This window comes from Lemur catta, chromosome 1 (genome assembly GCF_020740605.2).
Source record: "Lemur catta isolate mLemCat1 chromosome 1, mLemCat1.pri, whole genome shotgun sequence".
Classification (NCBI taxonomy): domain Eukaryota; kingdom Metazoa; phylum Chordata; class Mammalia; order Primates; family Lemuridae; genus Lemur; species Lemur catta.
Genome location: NC_059128.1, coordinates 278,888,548 through 278,915,834, shown reverse-complemented (window position 1 = coordinate 278,915,834; position 27,287 = coordinate 278,888,548). Strand labels below are relative to the sequence as shown.

At 33.4% G+C, this 27,287-nt stretch overlaps 1 protein-coding gene across 1 annotated transcript in view; it reads right to left on the bottom strand.

Moving 5' to 3' along the window:
* The window catches only part of DYRK1A (dual specificity tyrosine phosphorylation regulated kinase 1A), a 119,398-nt gene that overhangs the window by 47,823 nt on the left and 44,288 nt on the right, over positions 1–27,287 (bottom strand). The window contains exon 2 of the mRNA XM_045525750.1: positions 23,228–23,313. Coding sequence (XP_045381706.1) covers positions 23,228–23,237 — 10 coding nt within the window. The 5' untranslated portion in view covers positions 23,238–23,313. The remainder of the gene's footprint in view (positions 1–23,227; positions 23,314–27,287) is intronic.

Sequence of the window (27,287 nt, the reverse complement as noted above, 5' to 3'; positions counted from 1 at the left end):
GCTACTACAGGTGATTACTGGGGGATGATGAAAGAACTGGGGCACAATACCAAAAACAAATCCTCTGCAGGTCTTCAAAAATACTACAAGTGTGTGCAGAAAATAGCTATGTAAATACTTGTAATAAAAGGCACAATTTAAAAAAAAACCTTCTAAATAGAGATTAATTCTGATTAGTAGGTGGCTTTTAAGAAAGACAAGTAGAGGAAAGGAAAAAGGGCATTCCAAGCTGAGAAAACATGAGTAAGAGCCTAAAAGCACAGAAGTGGCATGTTCAGGAAATACCACTGGGTGGGGAGGCAGGGGTTTATATGTTGAACTGTGTCCCCTCAATAACATGACCGTATTTGGAAACAATTTTGCTGCAGATGCAATTAGTTAAGATGAGGTCATTAGAGTAAGCACTAATCTAATACAACTGGTATTCTTATAAAAGAGAGAAACTTAGACAGAGACAGACATGCACGTAAGGAGAATGCCATGTGAAGATGAAGGCAGGGATCAGGATGATGCAGCAGAAGTCAAGGAATACCCACGACTGCCAGCAAACCACCGGAAGCTAGGAGACAGACTCATCAACCAGATCAATATTCACAGAGCATTAGATAATCACACAGGGCAGTATCTCCTCAGTAGTGAAGAATAATTATCATGAAACTATTTAAATACTGCACCAGTCCCATCTAAAACATCTTGTAAGACTCAAAGGTCAAACTATTTCCAAGTAACCTGACTGTTCCAGAATAATGGCCAAAGACAACTTATAGAAACACAAAAATACTCGGCATCCAACAAAGTAGAAATTCACAAATGTCTGGGCACACAATCAAAAATTACCAGGCATGCAAAGAAGCAGGAAAACACAACCCCTAAGGGGTAGAGGACAGAGTGATCAATGGAAACCAATCCAGAACTGACACAGCTGTTAAAATTAACAGACATGGACATTAAAACAGTTATTATAACTATACTCCATATTGTCAAATATTTAAGGGACGTCATGAAAAACATTTTTTAAAACATTCAAATTGAACTTCCAGAAATGAAAACTACAATGTGAAAGATAAAAAACACACTGGGATTAACAACAGATTAGACATTGCAGAAAAAAAAAAAGACTAGTGACCTTCAAGACACAGCAATAAAACTATTTCAGAATTTCAACTGACTACTCAACAACTGAAACTGGATGTCAAAATAGAAAAAATAAAACAGAGAAAAGAGATTTAAAAAATTAACAGACATTAACTGAGTTCTGAGACAATCTCAAGCACCCTAATATACATGTAACTGAAGCTCCTGATAGATGGGAGAAGGGGAACAAAAAAAAAAAAAATTGGAAAAAATTATGATCAAGAATCTTCCGAATCTGGCCAGGCGCAGTGGCTCACGCCTGTAATCCTAGCACTCTGGGAGGCCGAGGCGGGTGGATTGTTTGAGCTCAGGAGTTCAAGACCAGCCTGAGCAAGAGCGAGACTCTGTCTCAACTAAAAATAGAAAGAAATTATATGGACAGCTGAAAATATATGTAGAAAAAATTAGCCGGGCACGGTGGCGCATGCCTGTAGTCCCAGCTACTCGCAAGGCTGAGGCAGGAGGATTGCTTAAGCCCAGGAGTTTGAGGTTGCTGTGAGCTAGGCTGACGCCACAGCACTCTAGCCCAGGCAACAGAGTGAGACTCTGCCTCAAAAAAAACAAAAAAAGAATCTTCCAAAGCCCACAGATCCAGAAGTTCAACAAACCCCAAGCACAAGAAACACAAAGGCACATCATAATCAAACTGCTGAAAACCAATGATAAGCAGGCAAATCTTAAAAACAGTCAGGGAAAAAAAGAGACATATCTATATACAAAGGCATAAAGGTAAGGATTAAAGAAAATTTCCTGTAAGAAACAATGCAAGCTGTGGAGCAACACCTTTAAATTACTGAAAGAAAAGGGTGTTACCTAGAATTCTATACCCAGTAAAAATATCTGACAAAAAAGCAAAAAAAAAAAAAGTATTTCTGGACATATAAAAGGTGAAAGAATGCATCACTAGTAAACCTGAACTATAAAAAATGTTAATGGAAGTACTTAGGATGAAGGAAAATTAAACTAGATGGAAATACAGACCTATACAAAGGTAGGAAGACCATCAGAAAAGTTAACTACGCAGATAATAGTATAAGAATTCTTACTTAAATCTCATTTCAGTAAATGTTTAAACAATATAAAAATGTAATGTGGGGTTAATAACACATGTAAAAATAAACTCTATGAAAAAGCAGTAAAAAAATCAGTAGGAGAGAAATTAAGCATACTACAGTAAGGTCAAACAAAGTATTGGTAAGGTCAAACAAAGTATGTTCTCTAATAACAATGAACATAAATTGAAAAACATAACAGAAAGATATATAGTCTACAAATACCTATGATAATGAAATATATCAAAATATTTGAAACAGATAAAGCAATACTTAGGGAAAAAGTTATAGTACTAAACACCTCTATTCGAAAAAGTTCACAAATCAATGGTTTCTGCTCCTTACCTTAATAAACCAGAAAAAGAACAAATGGAATCCAAAGTTAACAGAACAAAGAAACATCCAGAGTAGATATCAATAAAGCAAAAAATCAATAAAATGCCAGTATCCTTCATGAATATAAGAGGCAAAAAGTCTAAACAAAATTGTAATAAATTAAATCCAACAATTGAAAAAAAAGGGACAATATATTGTAACCAAGTGGCCTTTACTTCAGAAATACAGTATCAGTTTAACATTGAGAAAGCAATCAATGTAATTCATCAAATTAACTAAAAAAGAAAAACCACGTGGTAATCTCAGTAGATGCAAACAAAAAAACATTTGACAAATATCCATTCTTGATTTAAAAAAAAAAACTTTCATTAAAGTAGGAACAGAAGGAACATTCTTCAATCTGATAAAGGACACTGACAAAAAACTCAACAGCTAACATCATACTGAATGGTGAAAAACTGTTTCCCCCTCTAAAATGAGGAACAAGACAGGATGTCCTATTTTACCACTTTTATTCAACATTGTATTCTGTGTTCTATATATATTCCATATTCCATGGAGATTGGAGCCAATGTAGTAAGGCAAGAAAAGAAAATACACACAAGGCAATCAAACTGGAAAGAAAGCAAAATTATCTCTCATCACAGGCAACATGACTGGAGAAATATGACAGACTCTACCAACAAGCCATTAGAGTTTGTGATTTTTACCAACTTTGCAGAATATAAGAGCAATATATGAAAATCAATTGTATTTCTATGTACTAGCACTGTAACTACAATTAGAAAGTGAAATTTAAAGATCACTTATAATAGTATCAAAAATATGAAATTCTTACGTATAAATCTGACAAAATATATAAAAAGATTTGTACACTGAAAATTTAAAAATTAAAGAAAAAGCTAAATAAATGGAGATACATACCATGTGCACAGGTCTGAAGAATCAGTATTGTTAAAATATCAATTCTTCCCAAAATTATCTACAGATTTAACACCAACCCAATGACCTAGCAGACTTTCTTTGAAGAAATTAACAAACTCATTTGAAAATTCATATGCAAAGGACCTACAGTAGTCATAAAAACTTTGAAAAAGAGGGAAGTTGTAGAATTCACACTACCTGATTGCAACACTTGTTATATAAAGCTACAATAATCAAGACAATATGGTATTGGCATCAAGACAGACAAATAAATTAACAGAACAGAAAGTACACAGACCTTCACACACAAGGAAGATTGATTTTCAACAAAGGTATAAAGGCAATTCATTGGAGAAAAGACAGTCCTTTCAACAAATGGTTCTACAGTAACTAGATATCCATTTGCAAAAAAAGTGACCCTTGACCTACACTTTGCAGCACACTATTTACAAATATTAACTACAAATATATCACAGACTTAAATGAAAAACCTAAAACTATAAAATCTAGGGGGAAAAAGACATACGAGGAAAACTTTTTGATTACAGGACAATTAGGCAAAAATTCTCCAAAAGCGTGTTTCATAAAATAACACATTGATAAATTAGACTTCATAAAAATTTAAAACACCTGATCTTCAAGACATTTTTAAGAGAATGAAATGCTACGGACTAGGGAAAAATCTTTGCAAATATTAATAATATACCTGATAAAGGACTTTTACCCAAAGTATATAAGAAACTCTCAAAGCTCAATAACAACCAAAAAAATCTGAACAATCACTTCACCAAATATGACATACAGAGGGCAAATAAGCATATGCAAAGATGCTCAACATCTTTAGGCACTGGGAAACACAATGAGATATCGCTACACAGGTGTAAGAATGGCTAAAATTAAAAAGACTGACCATCAAATATGGTAAGAGGTAAATGAAGTAAAACTCTCCTAAAGTGCTGATGGCAATGTAAAATGGCACAACCACTTTGGAACACCGTTTTGCAGTTTCTTAAAAAGTTAAGCATACACCCACCATATGATAGAGTCATTCCACTGCTAGCAAACAAAAAGAAACAAAAACATGTATCTATACAAAAAAGTATATTCTTCACAGCAACTTTATTTTGTAACAGACAAAAATGACCCAAATGTCCTTCAACAAGTAAATGAATTAATGGTGGTATATCCACTCAATGAAACACTACTCAGCAATAAAAGGAATGAACTATTGATGCATAATACAACACAGATGACCCTCAAAAAAAACTACACTGAGTGAAAACAACACACAAAAAAGGAGAACATATTATATAATCTGTCTATATAAAATTCCAGAAAAAGTGAAGTAATGAATCCTGACAAAACAATGATCAGTAGTTACCTAAGGGCTTGGGGTGGGGGCGGCCCCGGCACAATTACAAAAAAGGACAAGAAAACTTGGGGAATGGATGGGCTCATTACCTAATTGTGGTGACAGTTTCACAGGTAATACCTGTCAAAATTCATCAAACTGCATTTTAATAATGTGAAGTTTATTATATGCCCATTATAACACAATAAAGCTGTTCTTAAAAGTATTAACCCATTCAAAACCTGACCTTTTACAGATACACTCCCCATGCCACCCCACCAAAATCTGCTTCTCTTACAACATATCCCATCTCAGGAGATAGCAATTCAAACCTTCCAGTTGCTTACATCAAACACCTTGGAATTATTCAATATCGTATTTTAAAAAGCAAAGACATGTCTATTTTGAAACTTGCAAACATTCACAGAGGGCATGTGTTTTTAAAAATACATTGTGAAAACCTGCTGTAAAGAATTCAAAAATTCCCCACTTTTTACAAGAAAAACTTCAGAGCCTACGTTATCCACCCCTGAAGGGCCTCAAAAACATAATCTCCCTTAGTAAACTAAATTTTCTAAACAGGTCTCCAAATAGCATCTTCCACACGCTGCAGCCTTACAGTATCACCTGTTAACGTACTGCCCACTCCTCCAGACCACGTGAAATAACACTTTTACCAAGACTCTTCCTAGTCCTGATGCGAAAATCACTCCCTCTTCTGAATCTCTCTTGCAGCACGGATACTCTAGGCATGTAATATAGTTATGTAAGGACACATGTCATCCACCTGTTAAATTATAAATTCTCTGAGTCTATGCCTCCTTGATGGTTGAATAAAGCACTCTGTAAACTTATTTTAGAATACATCTTCAGTATATATGCCCAGGAAAGTACAGTAATCAAATATTAAGTTTTAATTCTTGTTTTCATTCTTGGCTAGTCTGTAAGATTGTTCAATTAGCTTATCTATCTAATTTTACTAGGCTCTTAAATAAAGGACAGACCAATTAAAGAGGTAAACTTTTTAGAAAATTTAATGCAAACATCTAAATTCACATGGAATATTTTTGGTGCCTGCGTTTAAATGGTTTAGGGCCGAAAGGAGGGATAAGATAAGGTAAAGGAGTCCCTACGCTTTAACCAACAGGTGCAAAGAGCACTGCTTAACACAAAACCAAGGGAAGGAAAGCCAAAGACAATCCTAGCTGGAACAGTAAGATACCAGCTCTTGTGTTAAGGGGATGACACCAGCCTGCTTGGAAACTTGGGCACTGAAACATCCAAAACACTGGAGGTCTTGATCATTGTGACCCACCTATGTCTGATAACTGAATAATACCAGAAACAAATACACCTTGGCTCATGTATCCCTCACCCTAAAATGTTCTTCCTTATTACTCTCCGGCTATTTGAATCCTAAGTCATATTTAAAACCTAACACAAGTTCTAAGGACTTCCTTTTTAAGCCTTTCCCACGTCCCTCTCATCAAAACGCATAGTGAAATTTTTTTACCTATACCCTTCCAGATAAATCACTGTGTCACTTTTCTGCATAGTTATCTTGCATTTTTATCTAACTTCACACGTGTTTATTCTCCACTTCTTATGTTCCTTGAAAAAAGAACATAAAGGTTCTTTTTCCTACAGAACCTCCCACCTAACAGCCCAATAAAGACAATGTAAACCAAAGATAACAGTACAGGCAACAGTTAAAATATCTGACTTAAATAAGAAAGGTAATGATAGCAAGAGGTAGTGAATGATCTTCAAATTGAATAACAGGGGATTCAAGTTCAAGCTCCTATTTCCTAGATTACATGGGCAGTACAAGATAAATTCTGCCCAAAAGCTTGCACCATTTTATTAAATACAAACATGTATCTTTATAAAAGGTCACCGTCATGAGAAAAATCAAATATACTACTTATTGCAACGGTACTATTTCTAATCTGGAAAAATGAAATGAACAGAGTTTTAAAAAACCTGTGCATAGTGCTGTTACCTGAGTTATATTTAAGAGATAAAACTAAAGTATTTTCCTTTTGTTATAAGGTATTTAATTAGATAAAGATCTCACAAAACTTAATTTCTATAATTTAATACACATATTTTGGTTACAGGTATTTAACAGAGCAATTAAATCCTTATTTCCACTTCTGTTCTAAAATCCGCCTGCCCGCAGTGAGTGGGAACTGCTGCAGATCATTAAACGCTCATTTATCAAAGTCTCTCACCAGGCAACACAATGCAGCAGAACAGCACACAGAAACCATCCTGAACCCCAGCAACAGCGGCTAATTAGCATAGCCTACCACTAAACCGACACCATATGATTGGAACTGTTAGTCAGAATGCTAGCCAATCAAACTAGGTTATGCAAATAGCCTATTTTAGTTGCCAGGGCAGAGCTACTTCCAATTGTCCAATAGGAAAACAAGCAATAAACAAGAAATGAAATTGAGCTTTGTCACATTTTCAAGTTGCTGTTAACACTTTCAGGTTTATAACAAAATTAACAACAACTATAAAGGACGAGAAACATGCTACTTTTCACTCCAAAGGCAATCCAAAGGTAATACACACAGAATACAGTTAAAGTAGTGCATTTGTTGTAATTTTAACTTTTTACTATATAGACATGTGAGTGTTTCTAAAAGATGCTGCCATCAACATTTCAACTTTTCCCCACCTACTCAAAACCATTATGTAAATGTCTTTCTATACATTAAAATAGATTCTCAAACATTACATTTTAGAGAAATTCTGTGAAGCATTTTTATTCTATAATGGAAAGACTGAAGAGGTGTGCATAACAGCACAGCTCCCTGAACTCTCAAGCTTTCTCAGTTTGAAAAAAATAACATTTTGTTTATTATCATACATTTTAATATATATTAATTTCAAAAGTAATTTTAAAATAATAAAACCCAAATTTAAGTATTAACCTATAGGGCTAAAAATATGCAGAGTGGGACCAAGTATATAACACTCTTATTTGGAAACCAAGTTCAACTAAGATGTAATCATAATATAAAGACATAGTCATATGCAAAATTTCTAATAATGAATAAAACATTAAAAAAAACTCCAACTCTGTCAGTACATACAAACAGCTACAGAGATAGTTTTAAAGAACATCAGTGTTCTGACAATTCTGACTGGTAGAGAGTTTCTTTAATCTTACATATTCAGAGAAATACTTTGAAATATGTCAAGGAGACAAAGTTCCCATTTGTGCCTTATAAAAGATACAATTTTATTTTAAAATAGATCAACTTGTCCCACCTATCCTTGCAATTATCTCCTTCTATATGGAGTAGATTCATTCCACACCATGGAGAAGTTAGTGATTTTTCAATATATTTTTCCACAGAGAATGTCTGTAAATGTCTCCAGAAAAACTTCTACCATGTGTAAATAAAATACACTGCATTAAGACAGCACATATTTCAACCATCAGATTCCAAGAGAAGACAACGTTGGTCCTATCCCTAACACTAATCTTACCCCTTACCACTTTTCCACCATCTCCAAACACCCATCAGCCACAGTTGTCCCTTAATTTCTTCCCATGTTCTCTCAATTCAAGAATTCTTGATGAAACCCCTTAAAGTTATACGAAACATAGACTGAAAAAGCTTCTAAAGGGGAAGAGAGATCAATAACTGACCTCTAAAGCTGTAAGGAAACTTAAAGATCATCTAATATTAACCTTTCATTCTACAAGCAAAGAAACTACATTTTTAGAAACTGTGCATAAGATAAAGATCTTAAAGATAAAAATTAAAGCCCTCCCAAACAATCTTTTAATAGTATCTATAAGTAATCAATGTTATCAGTCACGTATCAATAAGTCTCTTGGTTTCTTGTCTGTATGAAAATATATTTAAAGGTAAAATTAGCTCAGAATCATTCCCCATGCTATCATCTACAACATCTACTAGCCAAGGCTTAAGACAGGTTTGAAAATCACTCTCTTTAACCCAAATTATTTAATCCATTCCCTGAAAGACTCATCTCAGTACTTTAAACTTCTGATATCATTGGGTGTGTTTTTGAACTATGTACAACCCTCCCGAGCCTCTTTTAATTCAGAAGGATAAAGGAAAGAGGAGAAATAGAAAAGTTTTAAAGCCAATTTCACTCATAACATTATCCACCCATCTTTAACATTTTGGTTAGTTCTCCCAGGTTCTTATTCCCTCCACATTGATAAAGCAATCTTAACCCAGCCTTGTCCTCCAATCTACAGCAGTAAACAGGGCATTTCCCATGTCAACAAGGACTGTTCCTGATCCACCTCTTAAACATTCTTCATATCAAAAAACTTTCCCATCCTAGAAGGGGAAAAAAATTAAAACTCTGGCACTCCTACTTTCTTTTGGGGTCTACAGACACAAAGAAACATCATCTGCCTGGTGACAGATGCTCTGGGATAAAACATCCCGAATTTAAATGTTTAGCTTAGCATAAATCCTTTTTAAAGTTACTTAAATTGTGGAGTTTAGGAAAGCATCAGTAAGTACTACTTTTAGAATCAGAAATTAAACATATAAAATGTATAAAACTAGTTAACTCACTAAATTAGAATATTCATTACATAAAATATATTTTTAGAATTCCTAGTAAAGAAAATAAGTTTTCTAAGTATACAATTAATCATTAACTTTTTAAAAATACAGTATGCTAATTACATGTTCTCCCTGTAAGAAATATATGTAGAATAACTGGTAACTTTTCATCTGTAGTTAATGATGCTTGAGATACAGAAATAGCTTCTGTCCTCTCAATGCATAACTGTTACTAGTCCAGTAATAATATCCAAGATTATCTCAAATGACAAATCATACCATACCACAATTTTGTATTTAAGGAAGAAATACAATGTAGCTTTATAGTTTTGAAAAATGGCAAGTAGATAAAAAAAACATTTTCCTTTTATAAAGTCATCTAATTTGCAAAAATATTCAAAAAACTCGGAGCAACTACCTTAAGTTCTTAATACCTCATTCTAAAAAGTGAGGCTGTCATCATACTGTTTTGTTGGACATCTTTTACAAAAGATTAAGCCCAGTAGATATTTGTGTTCTCCAATTTAAGAGCAATCCTGATGCTTTTTTCCCTCTATTTCTCATAAACCTGCTTATAAAGCTAGAAGGTAAACTGTTACTTAAATCTGGATTATAGACATAAATTTTTAAATATTGGACTGTTAGTTACACTTCTGGATCAACTAGTTCGTGCTTGGGGAATACTGCCTCTTTGTCCCTCTGCTCCCAAAATAAAAAAAGGCACCTAAAACATTATGAATATTCACTGTTGTATATTAAATATACTTTTGTTCCCTCATCCAGGTATCATGAAAATATAAAAGCTGACTAGGTAAGCTTTTATTCAGCTGTAAGGTATCATAATAGATAGTATCCTGCGCCAAAACAAAAAGATTCTTGCAATTTAACTTTGAGGGTAAAAAGAACCTTTTTTGTACTGTACTTATCAAGGCAATAAAATAGTACAGTAACAGTTGTCATCTTTCTTAAGCAACTTCATCTATACAAACTGCATTATTTTCTTGTTAATTTCTATGTCATATGAAAACAAGTGGACAGATTTAACAATTTTAGGGGGTATATTTGGTCTAACATAAAAAAAGGAAAAATATGAAAAATTCACTCTCAAGAGCCTTAGGTGCCAAGTGTCTGAAAGGGATAAGTGGTCATCCTCAAAGCAGCTGAAACCCAGGTAATAAGGAAAGGCCTTGTGTCTGTCCATAGGAAGTAACGGGTAAAACATGTGGAACAGGCCAAGGACAGAGGAAAATATTGCTTCTAAACTCAGAGCCCAAACCAAAACTCACAAAAGCAGGGAATGAAGTACAGGTGTTGACTTTCAATACAGTGGCAACTCCAGTGAGCAGCTTGAAGTAACATACTATAGCTGGATAGCAGGAAATGTGTACTGAGGCCAGGAAGGCCACCTAGTTCTTAATGCACATCACTGCAATTCCTCAGTAAATAGAGAACCAAGGATAGCCATAACTGAAATAGTGCTTGAAAAAAATCCTTGAAAACTAACAGCAAGAGAAGGAGCCAACAGCATACCCAGAAGCTTGGTTTTCATGAGCTGGCAGAGGAGGATGCTTCTAACAAGAAAATCTAGAACACTAGATAAACACATTTGCTCATATCCTCCACACTATCCACTGAAATAGCAGTAAAGAATCACAAAATAAAACCAATTAAAGCAGAGAATGGAGATATACCAGTGAACCAAAGATTGACAGTTTTCTACAACATAAAAGGCAAATGGGATCAGACCAATAATTTAAGGAATGTCAAAAAGATCTAGAGCTGAAAGCTGAGACCAGGAACCACAGCAGAAGTGGCAGGTGCCATTCTAGGTGAGAAAGGAAAACCGGAGTAGAAAGAAGGACAGAGGTTGGCTTGATTTACCAGACAACTATCTGCTGCAGCATTGGCCACCACCAACAGCTCTGAAGAAGTACCTACTGCACAGTCAACATACTGAGTCCCCATCACTCAAACACAGGTAAACAGTCACCTCCAGATGGAGGCCAAAGAAATGTCTGTAAGGACACCAAGCCACCTAAGGACTAGACAGACAATAGCTCAGGTCCATATTGCTCAATGGGGCCTCCTGAACCTGGCAACAAAAGGAATAGAATTTTCCTGCTGAGGACGCCGTAACGCACTCACTAAACTGAAGCCTATCAGTCCACAAGCCTCACCCACAAACACCAAATATGCACTCGGTACTCTCGCTTGGGAGAGAAGCAGATGACGACAGAGGAAGTTCTGGCTTTTGAGTTGGGCAATGGGTGTTCACAGGTATTTTATAGTTATTAAAATATTATTTTAATAAGCCAAGCATGAAACAAAGGTGGCAAGCATCATAAACAACTATCATGCATCTGAGAGTAAATATAAAAACAAAAAAAGCTTTCCTAGTGAAAGGTGAACGAGTATCATACAATTAGATCATCTTTTAAAATGTGCTACACCTCAATCCCCATGTTAACATTTCTCCCATGACTGGAACAAACTTAGTGACACAGTAGTATAATACATCTCCCTCTCCATGGGTCCCAATACACCATGTGTTTTCCCAGTATTGTTTTCTGTTTTCAATTTTCAGAAGATTTTAAGACAAAAACATAGAATTCAATTAAGTTAAAAAAGAAAATTGTGTAGGTGTACATACTATGTAAAAGTAATTGTCTGGTAGGTAAAGGCTATGAGGTAGACATAAATGTGAAAGGCACTAAAGCTTTCATTTCCTATCTTGGGAAGTTAAGAGAAAATGCCTAAACTGATGGGTCAATAAAGAGGTTTAAATCAATTTTATAAAATTTTAATAATAATCAACAGAAAAACCTTAAAAGAAGAATAAGAGAAATTGGTAGAAGAGGTAGTACAGAGAGCTATTTGGTTTCATCTTTCTGAGAGGTCAATAACTTTTTAAATGATAAAATAAAGCTATAAACATATTAATGTATTGAAAGTGGACATAACCAAGAGAAGAATTTAAAAATTGACGAGATTAAAAGGAGTTACCCCTAGGAGTGGGAATGAGGAAAAGGAAAACTGATGTTTCATTTTTTAACTTCCAGAACGGACTAAATTTTATTAACATACGAATGTAAATGAAGTGATTAATACTTAATATACAAGTCTGAATTTAACATCTCAGCTGAGAATGGCCTGAAGAAAAAGCTAGTTGTAACCAGTAGGTTACAGAAATAACAAGCACTCAAAACCTTTTTAAACTTTTGTTAACTTTATACAAAGCAGATCTGGGTTTTTGTTAACAAGATAAATATTTACATTTTGAGGTGTAAACTCTGCTGTTTGAGTACTTAACTCTATGTAGCATATTTTGTGGATGCTTTGTAAAATATACTTATCTGTGTTTCTAATATACATACATTTATAATATGGATCTCTACACTTTCTTAAAAGACTAAAATAAGGGATACACAAGCCCAGAATTAAAGAGGTACCACTAAGTAACTTGATGTCAACCACCAAAGGAAAAGGAAGAAAGAATACTTAGAGAAAAGTAAAATTTTAAATTACACCTTTTGAAGAGTTCATCTACACTGCCCACACCCCTTAAGCAATGATAACTTTTTCATTAGGTTTCTTAGTTTTATTTTTCATATTAAAAAATTCTTAAGCTAAGCCCAAATTTATTCAAAACTTTTTAGACAATGGTCAAATCTATCGATTTTCTAAAAATACAAAAATAAATTATTTATTAATTCTATTATTGCTAGAACCAAATGAATATTTCATTTCACTTCAATCTACAATTCGAATCACTGTCAATACATACATTCTTCTCAACTCTTTGCTTAAGAACACATGTTCCTTTTGAAAGCAGTGATTACTTCCATAGACTTTCTAGAAAAGCTAATACTGATAAGCTTATTGTATCTTATCAAAACCAAAGAGTATTTATAAAGCCCTTGGGAATCCCTTTAGAAGGGGAACTATATTACACTAAACAAAAGGTCATCACCATCAACAGATTGATAATGGGTTTATTTTCATTTGTTCAACAGATAGAGACTCTATTACGTTCCAAGATTTACACTAATGAATAAAACCCAGTCCCTGCATAAAATAGTTAAAGCCCCTATATAAAATAATACTACGAACAAAATTAAAAGACAAATGTAAACTGGAAAATATATCAGCAATAAGTATAACAAAACACAACAGTTAAGAGCAGGGAGTCACAGGCCTGGGTTTGTATCCTAGCTGCATCCCTTACTAGCTGTGTGAGCTGGGGCAGGCTACCTAACCTCTGGCTGTGTCAATCATGGCACTTATATCTCAGAGTTATCCAGAGTAAATGAGTTAATACATGTAAATCATTTAGAATAGTTTTTGGCATATACTAAGGGTTCAATGAGGAACTCTCATATATTTAAAAAAAAATTAAAACCCAAGAGAAATATCAACAACATAATATTAAAAGGAAACTCACAAAAGAGCATATCAGTAACAAACCAAATAAAATATACTCAATCTCACTAATACACAAACAGACGTATATTAAAATACTGAATTATGTTTTGTCTATCAAATTGGCAAACATTTTTAAATACCTAGGATTCTGGGGCATAAAAAATTTTGATGTGTAGCTGGTAGAAGCATAAATTATACTTTAAAAAGATATTTGAGGCCAGGCATGGTGGCACATGCCTGTAATCCCAACACTTTGGGAGGCTGAGGTAAGAGGATCACTTGAGGCCAGGAGTTTCAGGCCAGGAGTTCAAGACCAGCCTGGCAACATAGTAAGACCCATCTCTACAAAAAAATAAGAAAAATTAGCCATAGTGGAGTGCTTGTAGTCCCAGCTACTCAGGAGGCTGAGGTGGGATGATCGCTTGAGCCCAGGAGTCTGAGGCTACGGTGAGCTATGACTACCCACTGCACTCCAGCCAGGGTGACAAGACAAGACCTTGTGTCTTTAAAAAAAAAAAAAAAAAAAAAAAAAAAAGATATTTGAAAATGTGTATCAGAAGTCTTTAAAATGTACATATCCTTTAATTTAACAATTCCAACATCTAGGAATTGGACCCACGCAATAAATCAAAGATAAACACAAAGACTGACACAATAATGTACACTTAAACATTATTTATAAACTAATTAGCAAAAATGGGGAACAGGTTAAACATTAATTCATTTGTAAAATACTAATTAATCATTAAAAATGCTATAAAATATTAATATGCAGAAATGCCCAAATTTAAAAAAGACTAAACAGTAAGTAAAATATGATGCCAATTTTGTTTTATAAATATTGTTTGAAGGTGCCACATGTATATAAAGTAACAGGCAATACATACACCAAAAAATTACAATGATATTCTCTAAATGTTACGAGTAGTGGTGATTTTTATTTTCTTCTTTATAGAAGTTCTATCTGAAATATAAGTATTTTTAATTTAAAAAAATCTAAGCTAGACTGTGGTGGTGATAGCTGTGCAACTATATGAATTCAATACAAACTCAAAAACTCAAACTAACTTGTAATATGGGTCAATTTTATGGTATGTAAATTATGTTTCAAGGCAGTTTTACACACACACATACACACATCACTTATTAAAAAGGTAAGAAGCAAGAAAAAGTCCTTGCCCTCAAAGAGAGAAAATCTACAAATGTGTTTTACTTATTGGGTACATGGGGGACTTAAGTATTTCAGATATCTTTCAACAATAAATTTGCGTAACAAAACATTTTTCTACTATATGCATACAAAAATGGATGCTATAGAATCATTTAAAGTGCATCAGTATGAAAAACAAACTTTTCAACTAACTTTGTTCCAGAAACCCTTCACCCCCAACACATGTTTTTCCCAATATCAACCCTGTTCCAGCAAATCTTTTCTGAATAAATCCACAGTCCAAATCACAGGATACAAAGTAGTCTCAGATAAGTAGAAAAACCAACATAGTTCCAATGTCTAATAAATAAAAGTCACTCAATACAAATATTAAATTATGTACATGAAAGATGAATTTGAACTTGAATATAAGCCTGATAACACAGGCATAAAAAATAAAATGAGACATTAACATGTAATTTGAGAAGACATACCTGTTTCTCAAATAAATGGAAAATTTAAGAAAATGCAAGTTCAAAACTTGCACAAATAGTATGGTAACAATTATGAAAAGAGATAAAATATTAATAAAAATAGAGCACATCTACTGGGCATATCCTAGCCATGTACTTGGAGTTACACATATTATGAAGCATCATTATTATTACTCTGATTATTCTCCATGAAGAAACTGAGATTTAGAGCTTTGTATTTTTGTTCTCATGGTTACCTTTACATTAATGCCTTTATATCACACCCCTATTCTCTCTCCTTTTTTTTTTTTTTCATTATGTGTCTAAGAGAGGAGTATGACTTATTGATTCCTCTATTTAGGAACAACACTGAAATTTAGTTAATAACCTTTCTCCCACTCTCTTTCCTTTCCCCCAAGCATCTGCTTTGAAGAAAATTCCTTTTACTCCCAGTTAATAACTATAAAGCAATCAGCAACTTTATTCTACTTTTGTTACTTATACTGTATCTTCATTGCAGAGAATACAGCTATTACATACGACACTCATCCATAACCTCATTTAGTTTAAGTTCCACAAGTATATATTTAATGCACCTCTTATATCAATGTCCTTTTGGTTGACTAAGTTTGTTCTCTGGTAGATTCCTTACGAAGTGCTCACAGAAACACTAGTTCCCAAAATTCTTTCTTGTGTTCTTAACAATTTTTCTGCTATGTTTACACTTTAAAGTCAATCTAGCTGGATATAAAACTCTTGGCTCTCATCTGTTTTCCTTGAATATATAAGGTGTTACTCTATTATTTCTGGCATAAAGCACTGCTATCAAAATCAGATAGTAATCTAATGTTCTTCCCCTTAATGACTTGGGTCTTTTTATGTTGATACTCAGTGAATTTTCTTCTTTAAAGTCCAGTAATTTTTCACAGAATGTGTCTACATGTTGGTCATTTCTGAATCAACTTATCCGGGTATACAACGTGCCCTTTCAAAATGTAGTGGTAAATCTTTTTAATTTCAGGAAATTTTCTTGAGTTTTAATTCTTAGTATTTGTTAAGTTTCATTGCTTTGGTTCTTCAGAGAGACTTATTATTTGTATGTTGAAACTTCTTTGCCTATTTTAATAACTGTCAATTTCTCTAGAATGCTTCTTAATCTGTTTTTCTTCACTTCTCTTTGGTTAAAACTATTTTCTGCTATTCTATTTCTCTGAAGAATTTTTCTATTGATTTTTTTTAATTCTCATGTTTAGGCTTCATTTTTTTTTAAAATAATTTTCTTCTTTTATTCTTTCCCATGGTAGCATCACTTTTAGAAGTTTTCCTTATTCAGATTTATTTTGCTCTTTCATATTTGTACCATTTGCTAAATTTCTCTAGGTTTGCTCTCAAACATTAGGTTACAGTTTAATTTGTTTTCTGGACATTTGCATGCTTTCACTGTCTGCAGTACTATTATTCTGCTCCTTATTTTCCTTTTATAAAAACTGTGGAGAATTTGACTATGATCCTTGTCTGTTGTTCATTTTTATGTAAAATAAAAAACTTTTGGGAAACTGGAGTAGCTTTTCAGACTTCTTGAAGAGTTTACTTCTATTTTCATGAAAGATACCAAAATGCAGACTCATGCATAAGATCTCCTACGCTTTTTTTCTTCCACCTTCATCTGACATTTTTCCTTTGCCCCCATTGTCTCCATCCTGTTTAATTTGGATTGTACACCCAGCAGTGTTTCCTTAGTGCAGGCCTTTGACTGAGAAGGTAACTTAAACTGGTTAGTTTTGAGAATTCATAGGGATTAGATGGCTCTAACTCCTTCAGAACGGTGTTCTCCATGGAACTCAAAACCATCTCTTTAGCTTCAGCTGCTATTCTCAGACTTGCTTGCCACACTTCCCACTGCGTCTGTTAGCTATCCTGAGGTTCTCCTATACTCAGGACCATCAGACACCCTCTTGCTTCCATCTGCACAGATGCTGACACCACACAGGTCTTGTAATCATCAGAGATTTGCTCCCACCCACTTGTTTTTGGTTCTGCAGGGACACTGTTCACCTAGGCTTGCAGATGTTGCCTGTGAGTTTTATGGTTTTGCCAACCAAGTTGCCCTGTTTTTAGAGAAAATTGGGGAATTTAAAAAACCATGCCCCATTGTCATCTTCCTAGAACATAGACATTCTTTCAGAGATACACTTAAAAAGCATCCCTAAAATCTAAGATAATGAATATAAATCTATTCGCTTCTATCTGAATTTTGAATGAAGGCACTACAGTCTAAGAAACTGAACTTTACAATGTGATTACCCTCAGGTTTCCCATCATCTTTTCTATAAGTATTAAATATTCTCTTATATAATACACAAGCATACTGTAATCATTGTTTCCACTTAGAAATTAGAAACTTAAATGATAAAACTATGAAATATAAAAAGGAATATAAAATAATAAGGAACTTCTAAAACCATATGAAAAAAATTTATTAAAGCAACCATAAAGATTAAGGTATTTAATTTTAGGCATTAGTAGGATGGCAAAAATTGTTCCTTGTGCAAGTATTTGTTGAGCTCTTCATGTGTCCCAGAAATCCTGCTACACAGACATAGGGCATACAGAGAAGATAACCATAACCCTCGACCTTCAGGAACTATCAGACTAGCTAGGACATAAAACCTATAAACATGTGCAAATGCCATTAAAGCATTAAACAAAACCATTTGCTAGAAAGAAATAATCCTCGGAGAATACCCACCAAACTATTAAGAAAAGGGCGGTGCCTGTCACTTTTTACTTTATGCATTTCTAAAGCCCTTAAACTTTTTCCTCCAGAGTAAACATTACCACTTTTATATTACTCAGAATAAAAGATTCTTTTTGCCTGTTGAATTAGAGATTTATTTTTAACTGTAATACTCAATGCTGACAAGAATATATTAAAGAGATATTATTGTAACACTATTGAGTACAAACTGGTACATATTACCAAATAGCTTAATATTTTTCAAGCCCTATAACTCACCTGTTACACTCCTAGCAATCAATTGTAAGAAAAATAATTTAACATACAGCCAAACATTTATGCACAGAAACAATTTAATGCCCAAGAATAAGAGGTATCTAGTCTGGAGAATGGACTCGCTTGAGGCTCTGACTCAGGGGGATGGGCGGGACATGGACAATGTATATAACCTGAGCTTTTGTACCCCCATGATGAGCTGAAATAAAAAAAAAAAAAATAAGAAATATCTAACTTAACTAGAAAATAAGCATACTATGAAAGGCTCAAATAAGAATACTTTCAAACAAATGTCTAAAGTAGTTCATCCTCAAAAACTGTTATAGTTCTCAACGTTCTAGATGTGTGCCAAGTTCAAAGTGATAGCAGATCACTTTCTGATGACACAGGGAAATGTTTATAATGTTACTCAATATGAATATAAAACAAATTTTACCCAAGCATATCATCCTGAAGGGCTATTCAGGCTGATCTCAATTAATTAAAAATGGCATACAAAAATAAAATGAAGGGAATGTACCACAGTGCAGTTGACAGTATAACTCTGGGTATGTTTCCTTGTACTTATCCACATTTTAATAAATTTCCAGATTTTTTAAACAGGGAGAAAAAGTAAAAATATGAGAGCAAAAGTAAATCCACTAGATTTATAATTTACCAAAAAAAAAAATCACCAAATCAATAAGAGCAAAATCAAACTCCACTGGCTAAGATGAGAATGAGAGCTAGAGAAGGGGAAACACATGCAGAAAAGACCAGACACACATGACCACATGAAGAACAACTCCACAGGGAGGCAAACTGGCAGGAGGTACCAAAATATTAAAATGTACATACTTTTTGATTCTACCAATGTACCCGGCATACAATGGGATTAAAGAAACTGTTTTGGGGTTTTTTTTTTTGGTAATTTACGGATCTGATTTCTAATTTTTCTGTAATAAATATGCCCCCTTTCTGTGATCATTGAAATCTAACTGTTCTGTAATGAACACACAGAACACACATTTCTGTGATCACTGAAAGTATAAAAATTTTCCCCTACAAAATTCACATTTTAAAATGAGTTAGAGAATCTAAAATTAAAAACTCTGCTGCAAATGGTTTTAAGCACTTAATATATTTATATGTATGAATTATGACAAAGATAAAATGAACAAATTGGTACATTTTAAAATAAATTTCTATGGTTATTTATCTTCAAAAAGGTATAGTTCTGTATGCCTCTAGAACTATTTCACATTTTAAAGTGACTACTGTATTACTGCTGTTAAAAAATTTTTAGTCGTTAAAGAAGCTCACTTCAACAAAATAAAGAATGGTATTATCCAGATTGACATATACAACTACCATATCCAAATTTTCCCAAATAATGTTCTATAGGATATTAATGGATATAAATCAAAAATAAAAACGAGGTGAGGTCCCTTAATCAAATAAATTGAAGAATGCTAGCTTAAGCAGCATTTATTTTCTTTATATAAAAAATAAATTTATTTCTTTATATAAGAGCCTTTATATTAATGTTCACGGTTATCTCTGAGGCAGTGTTTTTTCCAAACCTAATCACAGAAGTGATTCTATATCCTAAATAAACTGAATTTGGTTACTTATTGATTCAGGGGGGTAAAGAGTAGCTCCCAGGTTCCCCAAAGGATAGTTTGCTTGGGTAGAATGGTGTCACTCATCACTAAGAGGACTGAATGGGAGGGGAGGGAGGACATGCAGGAGAGACATCAGGTAGCAGTTATAATACTTCAGTCTGGAGCTCAGGTGAGAAGAATGGGACACAGATTTTTAACACTGGCATACAGGTGCCAGCTAAAGCCATTACTGTGAACGCTATTACTCAGAAGAGTGTTTCTCTATTTTCATTCTACATGCCTTGAATTCAATAGGTAAGGCTTAAAAATTTATCATAAACTTCCACGGCATCATTTATTTGTTTACATATCCACCCCCTCCTCCAACTTGTTCCTTGATCCCTAAGCACAGGGATCCTTGTAGGTAGAGCACTTACTATAGTACCTTATACAAAGCAAATGCTATCCAAGTAAATGTTTGTTCACAAATGATTTTTATTCCAAAAATCCAAAGAAAATCCAAATTTACCTTGTTTTCTAACTACAGGGTGCCCCAAAAGTCACCATACATAAAGGAAATGGGGAATTGTGGCTAAATGTACTTGTATTCACAAAATATTCATTACAAAATTTTACCTTTGTATGGAGACTTTTGGGACACACCGTATATTTAAAAATATGCAAGACACTCAAACAAGTACAGGAACACCTATATATATATATATACATGTACTAGAGATATGTGAAAATTTGCCTTTGGATTGGTGTTCACTAAAAATCTTTTTTTTTCCTATTACCCGCCAGGTTTACTGAGATGTCACTGGGAAATAAAAATTCTATATATTTAAGGTGTACACCATGATTTTTTGATATACATGTCCAATGTGAAATGATTATCACAATCAAGCCAATTAACGTATCTATCACTTCACAGTTGTCATAAAAATCTATTATTACGCTTTCACTTTGAAAGGCCAATCAGCCAGTGCCTACTTCAACATCCTTTTGCAGCCTCCCTGAATTTGTGCCTCATTCATGGAACGGGATGAGGGAATACGTGACCATCACATGCAACCAACATAACAAAGTCAGTACCACAAACATTGCCTGGGGGGAAAAACAAGGCCTGGGGAAAGCAGAACAGTTGCTTTCAAATGTGCATAAGCATTCTAGAAATAACTTTCAGTGAAAAATTGATGAGTTTTTATGTGTTAAAATTCTATCAGTTGAAATATAATAAATGTGTGCACAGTAATACAAAAGCAAACAACTGTATTAATGATTGTGAAAGCTGTTAATTTTATGTTCAAAAATGATCATTAACTTTCAAATTGTTAGAAAGGGAAATACATCAACAGCTAATACACAGAGAGCTACATCTTCTTTCTTGGGTTACTTTTTTCTTTGTAAGCCTATAAACATTGATAATTTTTAAAGAATACAAAGGCAAATAAGAGACTAGACTTTATTATAAATATAATGCATAGAATGTGTGTTCTAGTTAGCATTCATAAAATTAACTAGATAACTTTTGTAAACTGTATTTACTCTTTAGTTATTTAATCCATTGAAGCCATAAGCCTTCCAAGAAAAAGAGATATTTGGGAACCCTCCATATCTTGTGAGGATAAACAGCAACTCTGCAACTCCAAAATTTCATGAGAAAATCTCCAAAATCAGTGGTATTCATAGATAAATCTATAAGATACCAAAAAATACTTTGTACCTTTACTGACCTCAGTGGAAACTGAGCATCTACTTGGTATAGCCAATGAGCAGCATGGTGTCCCAGGAGCCATCTGGGAGCTCACGATGCTGAGAAACTGTTCTGCATCCAAAGGTCAAACTTACAAAACTCGACAACAAAAACTGTTCATAAGATCCTAAAAATGTTTCTGTAAATATTCCTATTTGTTTTTTTATCATGGTGATATTCAGCCTCAGTATTATGTTGGTTTTAACAATCAGCCACTCAGCCAGAATGTGTACCTGGCGTACCTCTAATATGTATGTACAGGCAAACATACACGGGCACGCCTGTGGGCATGCGTGAAAATGAGACGCGTTATGGAGAAGACTACTCAATCACCTTTGACGTACAAAAGAATTACCATCGGTCTTACAAATAACAAGTTCCAAATGAATGTGTAAAGTATTATAGGATCTATAATTTAATTTACAAATACTTTTAAGCACATTTCTTCATACAAAATGGTACACCTGAAACAGTATTTTTAAAACTGCCACTCTAAAGTAAAAAGAAAAACCATAATTTTTCCTTTAGAAAATGCAGATCACAAAAAGATCAATCACAAAACTATATCAATAATGTAATTAGATATCCATTCAAAATTTATATAATTACTTCTTCTCCGGTCAACAATCACATTTTCAAACATTAATTTATAAATATAATCAAGTAAGACTATCTCTGACAGAGTATACGATAAAAGTCACTTGGTTCAACAAAATGCCTCACAATCTACCTGATTTAGAACATACAAGTTTAAAAGATAGTAACACTTTATCCATTAGCTGGATACTACATTTTCAAGAGTTTGAGCATAGCCACATATGGAAAAGCCTCCAGTTTTCCATGTATGAAAAAGATCATCTCAATTAATTATAAAGCAATCAAAACTTTCTTTCAGAAATGACTTCACACTACTACTTATAGATACAAATGGCAAAAGGATGAAAAGGAAAGAGAGAAGGAAAGAAAAAGAGGGTTGGCAGAGATGTAGGAAGGAAGGGAACAAAAAAAAATCTCAGACCATATTTTTTTAAGGAATCATACATATGGATATAATATACTTGTCAGAGTCTCATTAAAGATATCCTATTAACATCTACTCTCATAAAAGATTTGCTATATTCTAATAGGGATCTGGGGGAGACATGCATTCAACCATAAAAGTGACTATTTTATTTGACTTATTAACAAATATTTCTCTTCCCACCAAAGTATTGTCCAACTCTTGAAAAGCTCAAATACTAGCAATTACTACACTGTATTTATATTACCACTACAAATCAATAATTATCAAACTGAGTCCCAAAGTCAAGTTTAATAAATATCTCAACTATCTTTGCATTACTGATCTAAAATTCCCCCTACTACTTGCTGTTTATCAGAAGGTTCTCCCATTCAAAACAAACCATCAATTCCCACACATTCTCTTAGCCATATTTTTACTGTATTTCAAAACTTGAGTCACCTGTATGCATCGTCTTCTTTCAAGTCTCATATCATCCTGATGGGGTGGGGGAAGGGAGGGAAGAGTCCAGCGGCAAAACTATAACACTGTGTGAAGAAAAACAGATTATGATAAGAGATAATGATGCAAAACAATTACCCCTAATTGAGGAATATCTAATGTAACTACAATCCCCAAAACATATAGGTAAAATTACTTCAAATTTGCAAAATTAGTTTTCTAACATTTAAGCTTACTTGAAAATAATTTTCCTTAGTCTTCATTAATCAAATCAACTATACATAAAATATATTCAGTTGTCTGGGAGAAGAAAAACAGTTTTAAAATGTGCCTACTATCATTGAAAATTTCAGGCATTTCTAGGTTCAAATAAACCTGAATATTCCACTATTCTATAGAATTCATCTGGGGAAAAACTTTGTAATCTTCATCAATTCACAAATCAATATGCATGTGAATTCACTTTTTAAAGTGATTTACTATCAAGGCATAGGTAATGAAGTTACTTTATACGAAACATAACATGTTAATTTACCAACATTATTTGTAAATTAGATTCGGAGACACTTACTACAACTGCTCCCGAAGTCTACAAGCTGTCTTTTGCTCTCCAAGCAGCTTCTCTTAGTTCACTGCAATTCTTTTTTTTTTTTTCTAGTATCTTTTTCTGAGAAGATTTATTGCAATTCTATTACAGTACTACCTAATTATTGCTTCCATTGGTATTTCATGACTGACCAGCAAGTTCTACAATGATGTATGGGAAAGTAAAGGTAACCTCAGTGACAACTGAGTAACCTCAGTGAGAACACATGATAGATAACAGCAGATGAGGCAAAAATAAGTATAGGTTGAGTCAAAAATTTATTTTCTGAATTGATTCTGTGGAATCCCATGAATATTCCAAATGAAACAATGTTCACTGTGTTGGCCAAATCCCCATGCAAGTCAAAAGAAACTATTGATTCCAAAAGATATTACTGGTGAAGGACACAAGGGACCCTGCAGAAGAAATACAGACACCCAACTCTAGACCCTCTAAACAAATTCTAAAATACGTTGTTTTCCTTTGTTAGCACTCTCTTAATTTCTGGTACCTGTAATTCCCTAAATTTTATATTATGGCATCCCAATCACCCTGCTTAATAATCCTTTTCTCTAAGTAATTCTACATTCCTAAATTACTATCCAAAGCTCCTACTGCCTCAGTGTAGTTCATTCATTTCAGTTAGGTGACAGGAAGAAATTGACCAGACTGAAATAATTCACATTGTTATTTGCAATTTCCAAAACGAATGCTAGTTAGCCCAAATAAACCTCTTACTGGTAGAATGCCGAGTAGTGTTGCAAAATTATTAAAAAAAAAAACAAAAACAAAAACAAAACCACCTCTCCAGTAGTTTGAAGGAAAACATTTTGAGGCAAGTGGGTCAAAATAGAGATTTGAGTCTATATATACTGCCCAAAATATTTCTGCTTTTCACTTAGATTTCTCCTTGTATTTTTGAATTCCCAGGTTCTTTAAAAGCTCCAAATCTATACTCCAAATAGCAACAGCAGACACTTCACTGGAAGAGAACCTCAGAGACAGGGATTTAAATGTGCAAATTATTTTTAAATTAGGAATTGCCTGTGTCCGGAAATCATTACCTATATTCCAGATTCCATTTCTGAAGAACTACCTTTCCAATTCAGATACTGCTACGGTATCAAGTAAAGCCCTAGACATGGAACAAACTGGTACTCAATTTGGGGTGTATATGGATAGATGGATGGATGGATGAACATTAAAGTTGGATAGTTTTATTTTATAAAAATAATAACTGACTCAAAATTAAATTATGTTTACTCCAAATACATCATTTTCTAATAATTTTTACCCTAAAACTGATTGGTCTTTAACTCTGGCATGGACTACCAGGAAAGAAAATATAAATTCAATCTCTATCTATGAACTATACATAACCAAATTCTTGAGGCTCTCAACATATTCTTCACCTATAAAATGTTACAATGCTACTATACACCTTGCCAACTTGAATAAGTTGAAAAGAAATAGATATTACTGACATAAAAACTATACAGAATCAAATAAGATATTGGGATTTGTTTTATTTTATTAAGTTAGAAATTAACAGATTTCATTACTGTTTCAAATATCTAAAAGTAAAAAATATACAACAAAATGTTCTGACACCTTTTTGAAACATCATCCATTAATCACTATTCATTTGAAAGACAGCCTTTAACAAAGGGTAAAGTATTTCCATGAGTTACAAAATTTGCTGTTGACTTACATAGCAATTAAACCATCATATACTGAGTAATGATCAACTCCAGAAATCTTGACCTTGGATTATTTTAACAAAGATCCTAGTAATATTCCATAAATCCTTCCTTTAGTATAGTCACTTTTCAAAAAACAAATGTTTGTATCAGGCCAGAGTTTTATGACAGTAAGGACATAATTCCAAACACCAAATGTGCTTTGCATATAAAACTAAAAGATATAGTTTTCTTCCTAAAGAACCTTAAAAATCTAAGTCATATTTTAAATTGTTTTTGAGAAAAATGTATAGTAAATTTTTCATATTTTCCCCCACAAATGGAGTCATTCACAAACTATAGAGTAAAATTAGATGCTAATGAAAAATATCTATCTTTACCCCAGGAACCTCTCATATGTTTTAGCTCACATTTTGCCAAAGGCAACATAATGGTCTGTGAACAATCCACGAACTGAGCTTAAGTGGTTTTTTGAACTTAAACTTACAAACCATTTATTTTTTAGTTGCCTGAAAAATCATTGCATAAAATTAACCTACAGCATATCTTCCAGGATAGTAGCATTTCAACAGGTTGTTAAGCACATGGTTACATTGAGGTAGGTACTGGGCTTAGCCTTTTGGTGCCTATATTTCTTTAAGGCAGTGGGGGAAGGGGTTGATCAAGACATCTAATTAAAACCCCTGAAGTACTGAGATTTATAAAAAATACTAAGATTTATAAAAATACAAAGATCTAGAGTGGCAAGACTGTGACTGAAATGAATGTATTAGCATGATATGGCAAGTCCAGATTTACTCAAGAGCTAATAAACTAAATGGCAGGTGCAATGTATTCTCTAATGTGACAATGTTTTGTAATGACACTCATATCTAATTTCAAAATAACTAAAGCAATTGAGAAGTATTGCAAGTAGCACATGAAGAAAATCTGTATGATACAAGGAGCTTTAAAAGTACTGGTTAAGTACTGTCTTATTCAGGTTGAGAGAAAGTACATAGTTTTTTTTTTATAATTATTCTTTAATTTTATGTATGTTCTTGCATACTTCACAACTTTAAAAATTTGACCCATATGAAAAGATAAAATATAATGCACAATGTGATTTAAAAGGACAATTTAGATAGTTTAGAAGATGCCAATTAAAAATAAGCAACAACAAAAAAATAAGCTACAAAAATAGAAATAAAAAAAACCACAGATCTAAAATTTGATTCCACAAATTAAAATTACAATGTGATTTTCTAAAGTTTATACATGGTAACTAACATTCCTTATAACTTTTTGCTTATTTACATTAATGGATTAAAGAAATGACAGGAAAAAAAAAAGATTTCTCTTTCCACATACTAATTTTAGAAATAGATTTTCTGGAATTATAATAGCCAAAGGAGTCCACGGGAAATAGAACAGGGAAATGTCATGATTTTGATATCTAATACATAGGTAAAAAAAATCTTTCGAATTCCCAATAAAATGGTCAAGTAGCATTACAGAGAAAAAGTCATTACACTAACTAGGGATTTCAAGTGAAATCCTAAAAATCAAGCATATTTATCACTCCCGTCAGAATCCCTAGGAAAGTCAGTCTTTTTAAAGGGGGGAGGGCAAAAAACACAAGACTTTAGAATGTGATATCATCCCAAAATTATCAGTAAAACTAAGGGAAAAGAACACTTGCTGAATATTTACTATGCACCAAAATACTTAGCTGAGACACTATAGATGGTGACACATTTCACCTTATAACAGCCCTACAGGTAGGTAGTGTTAT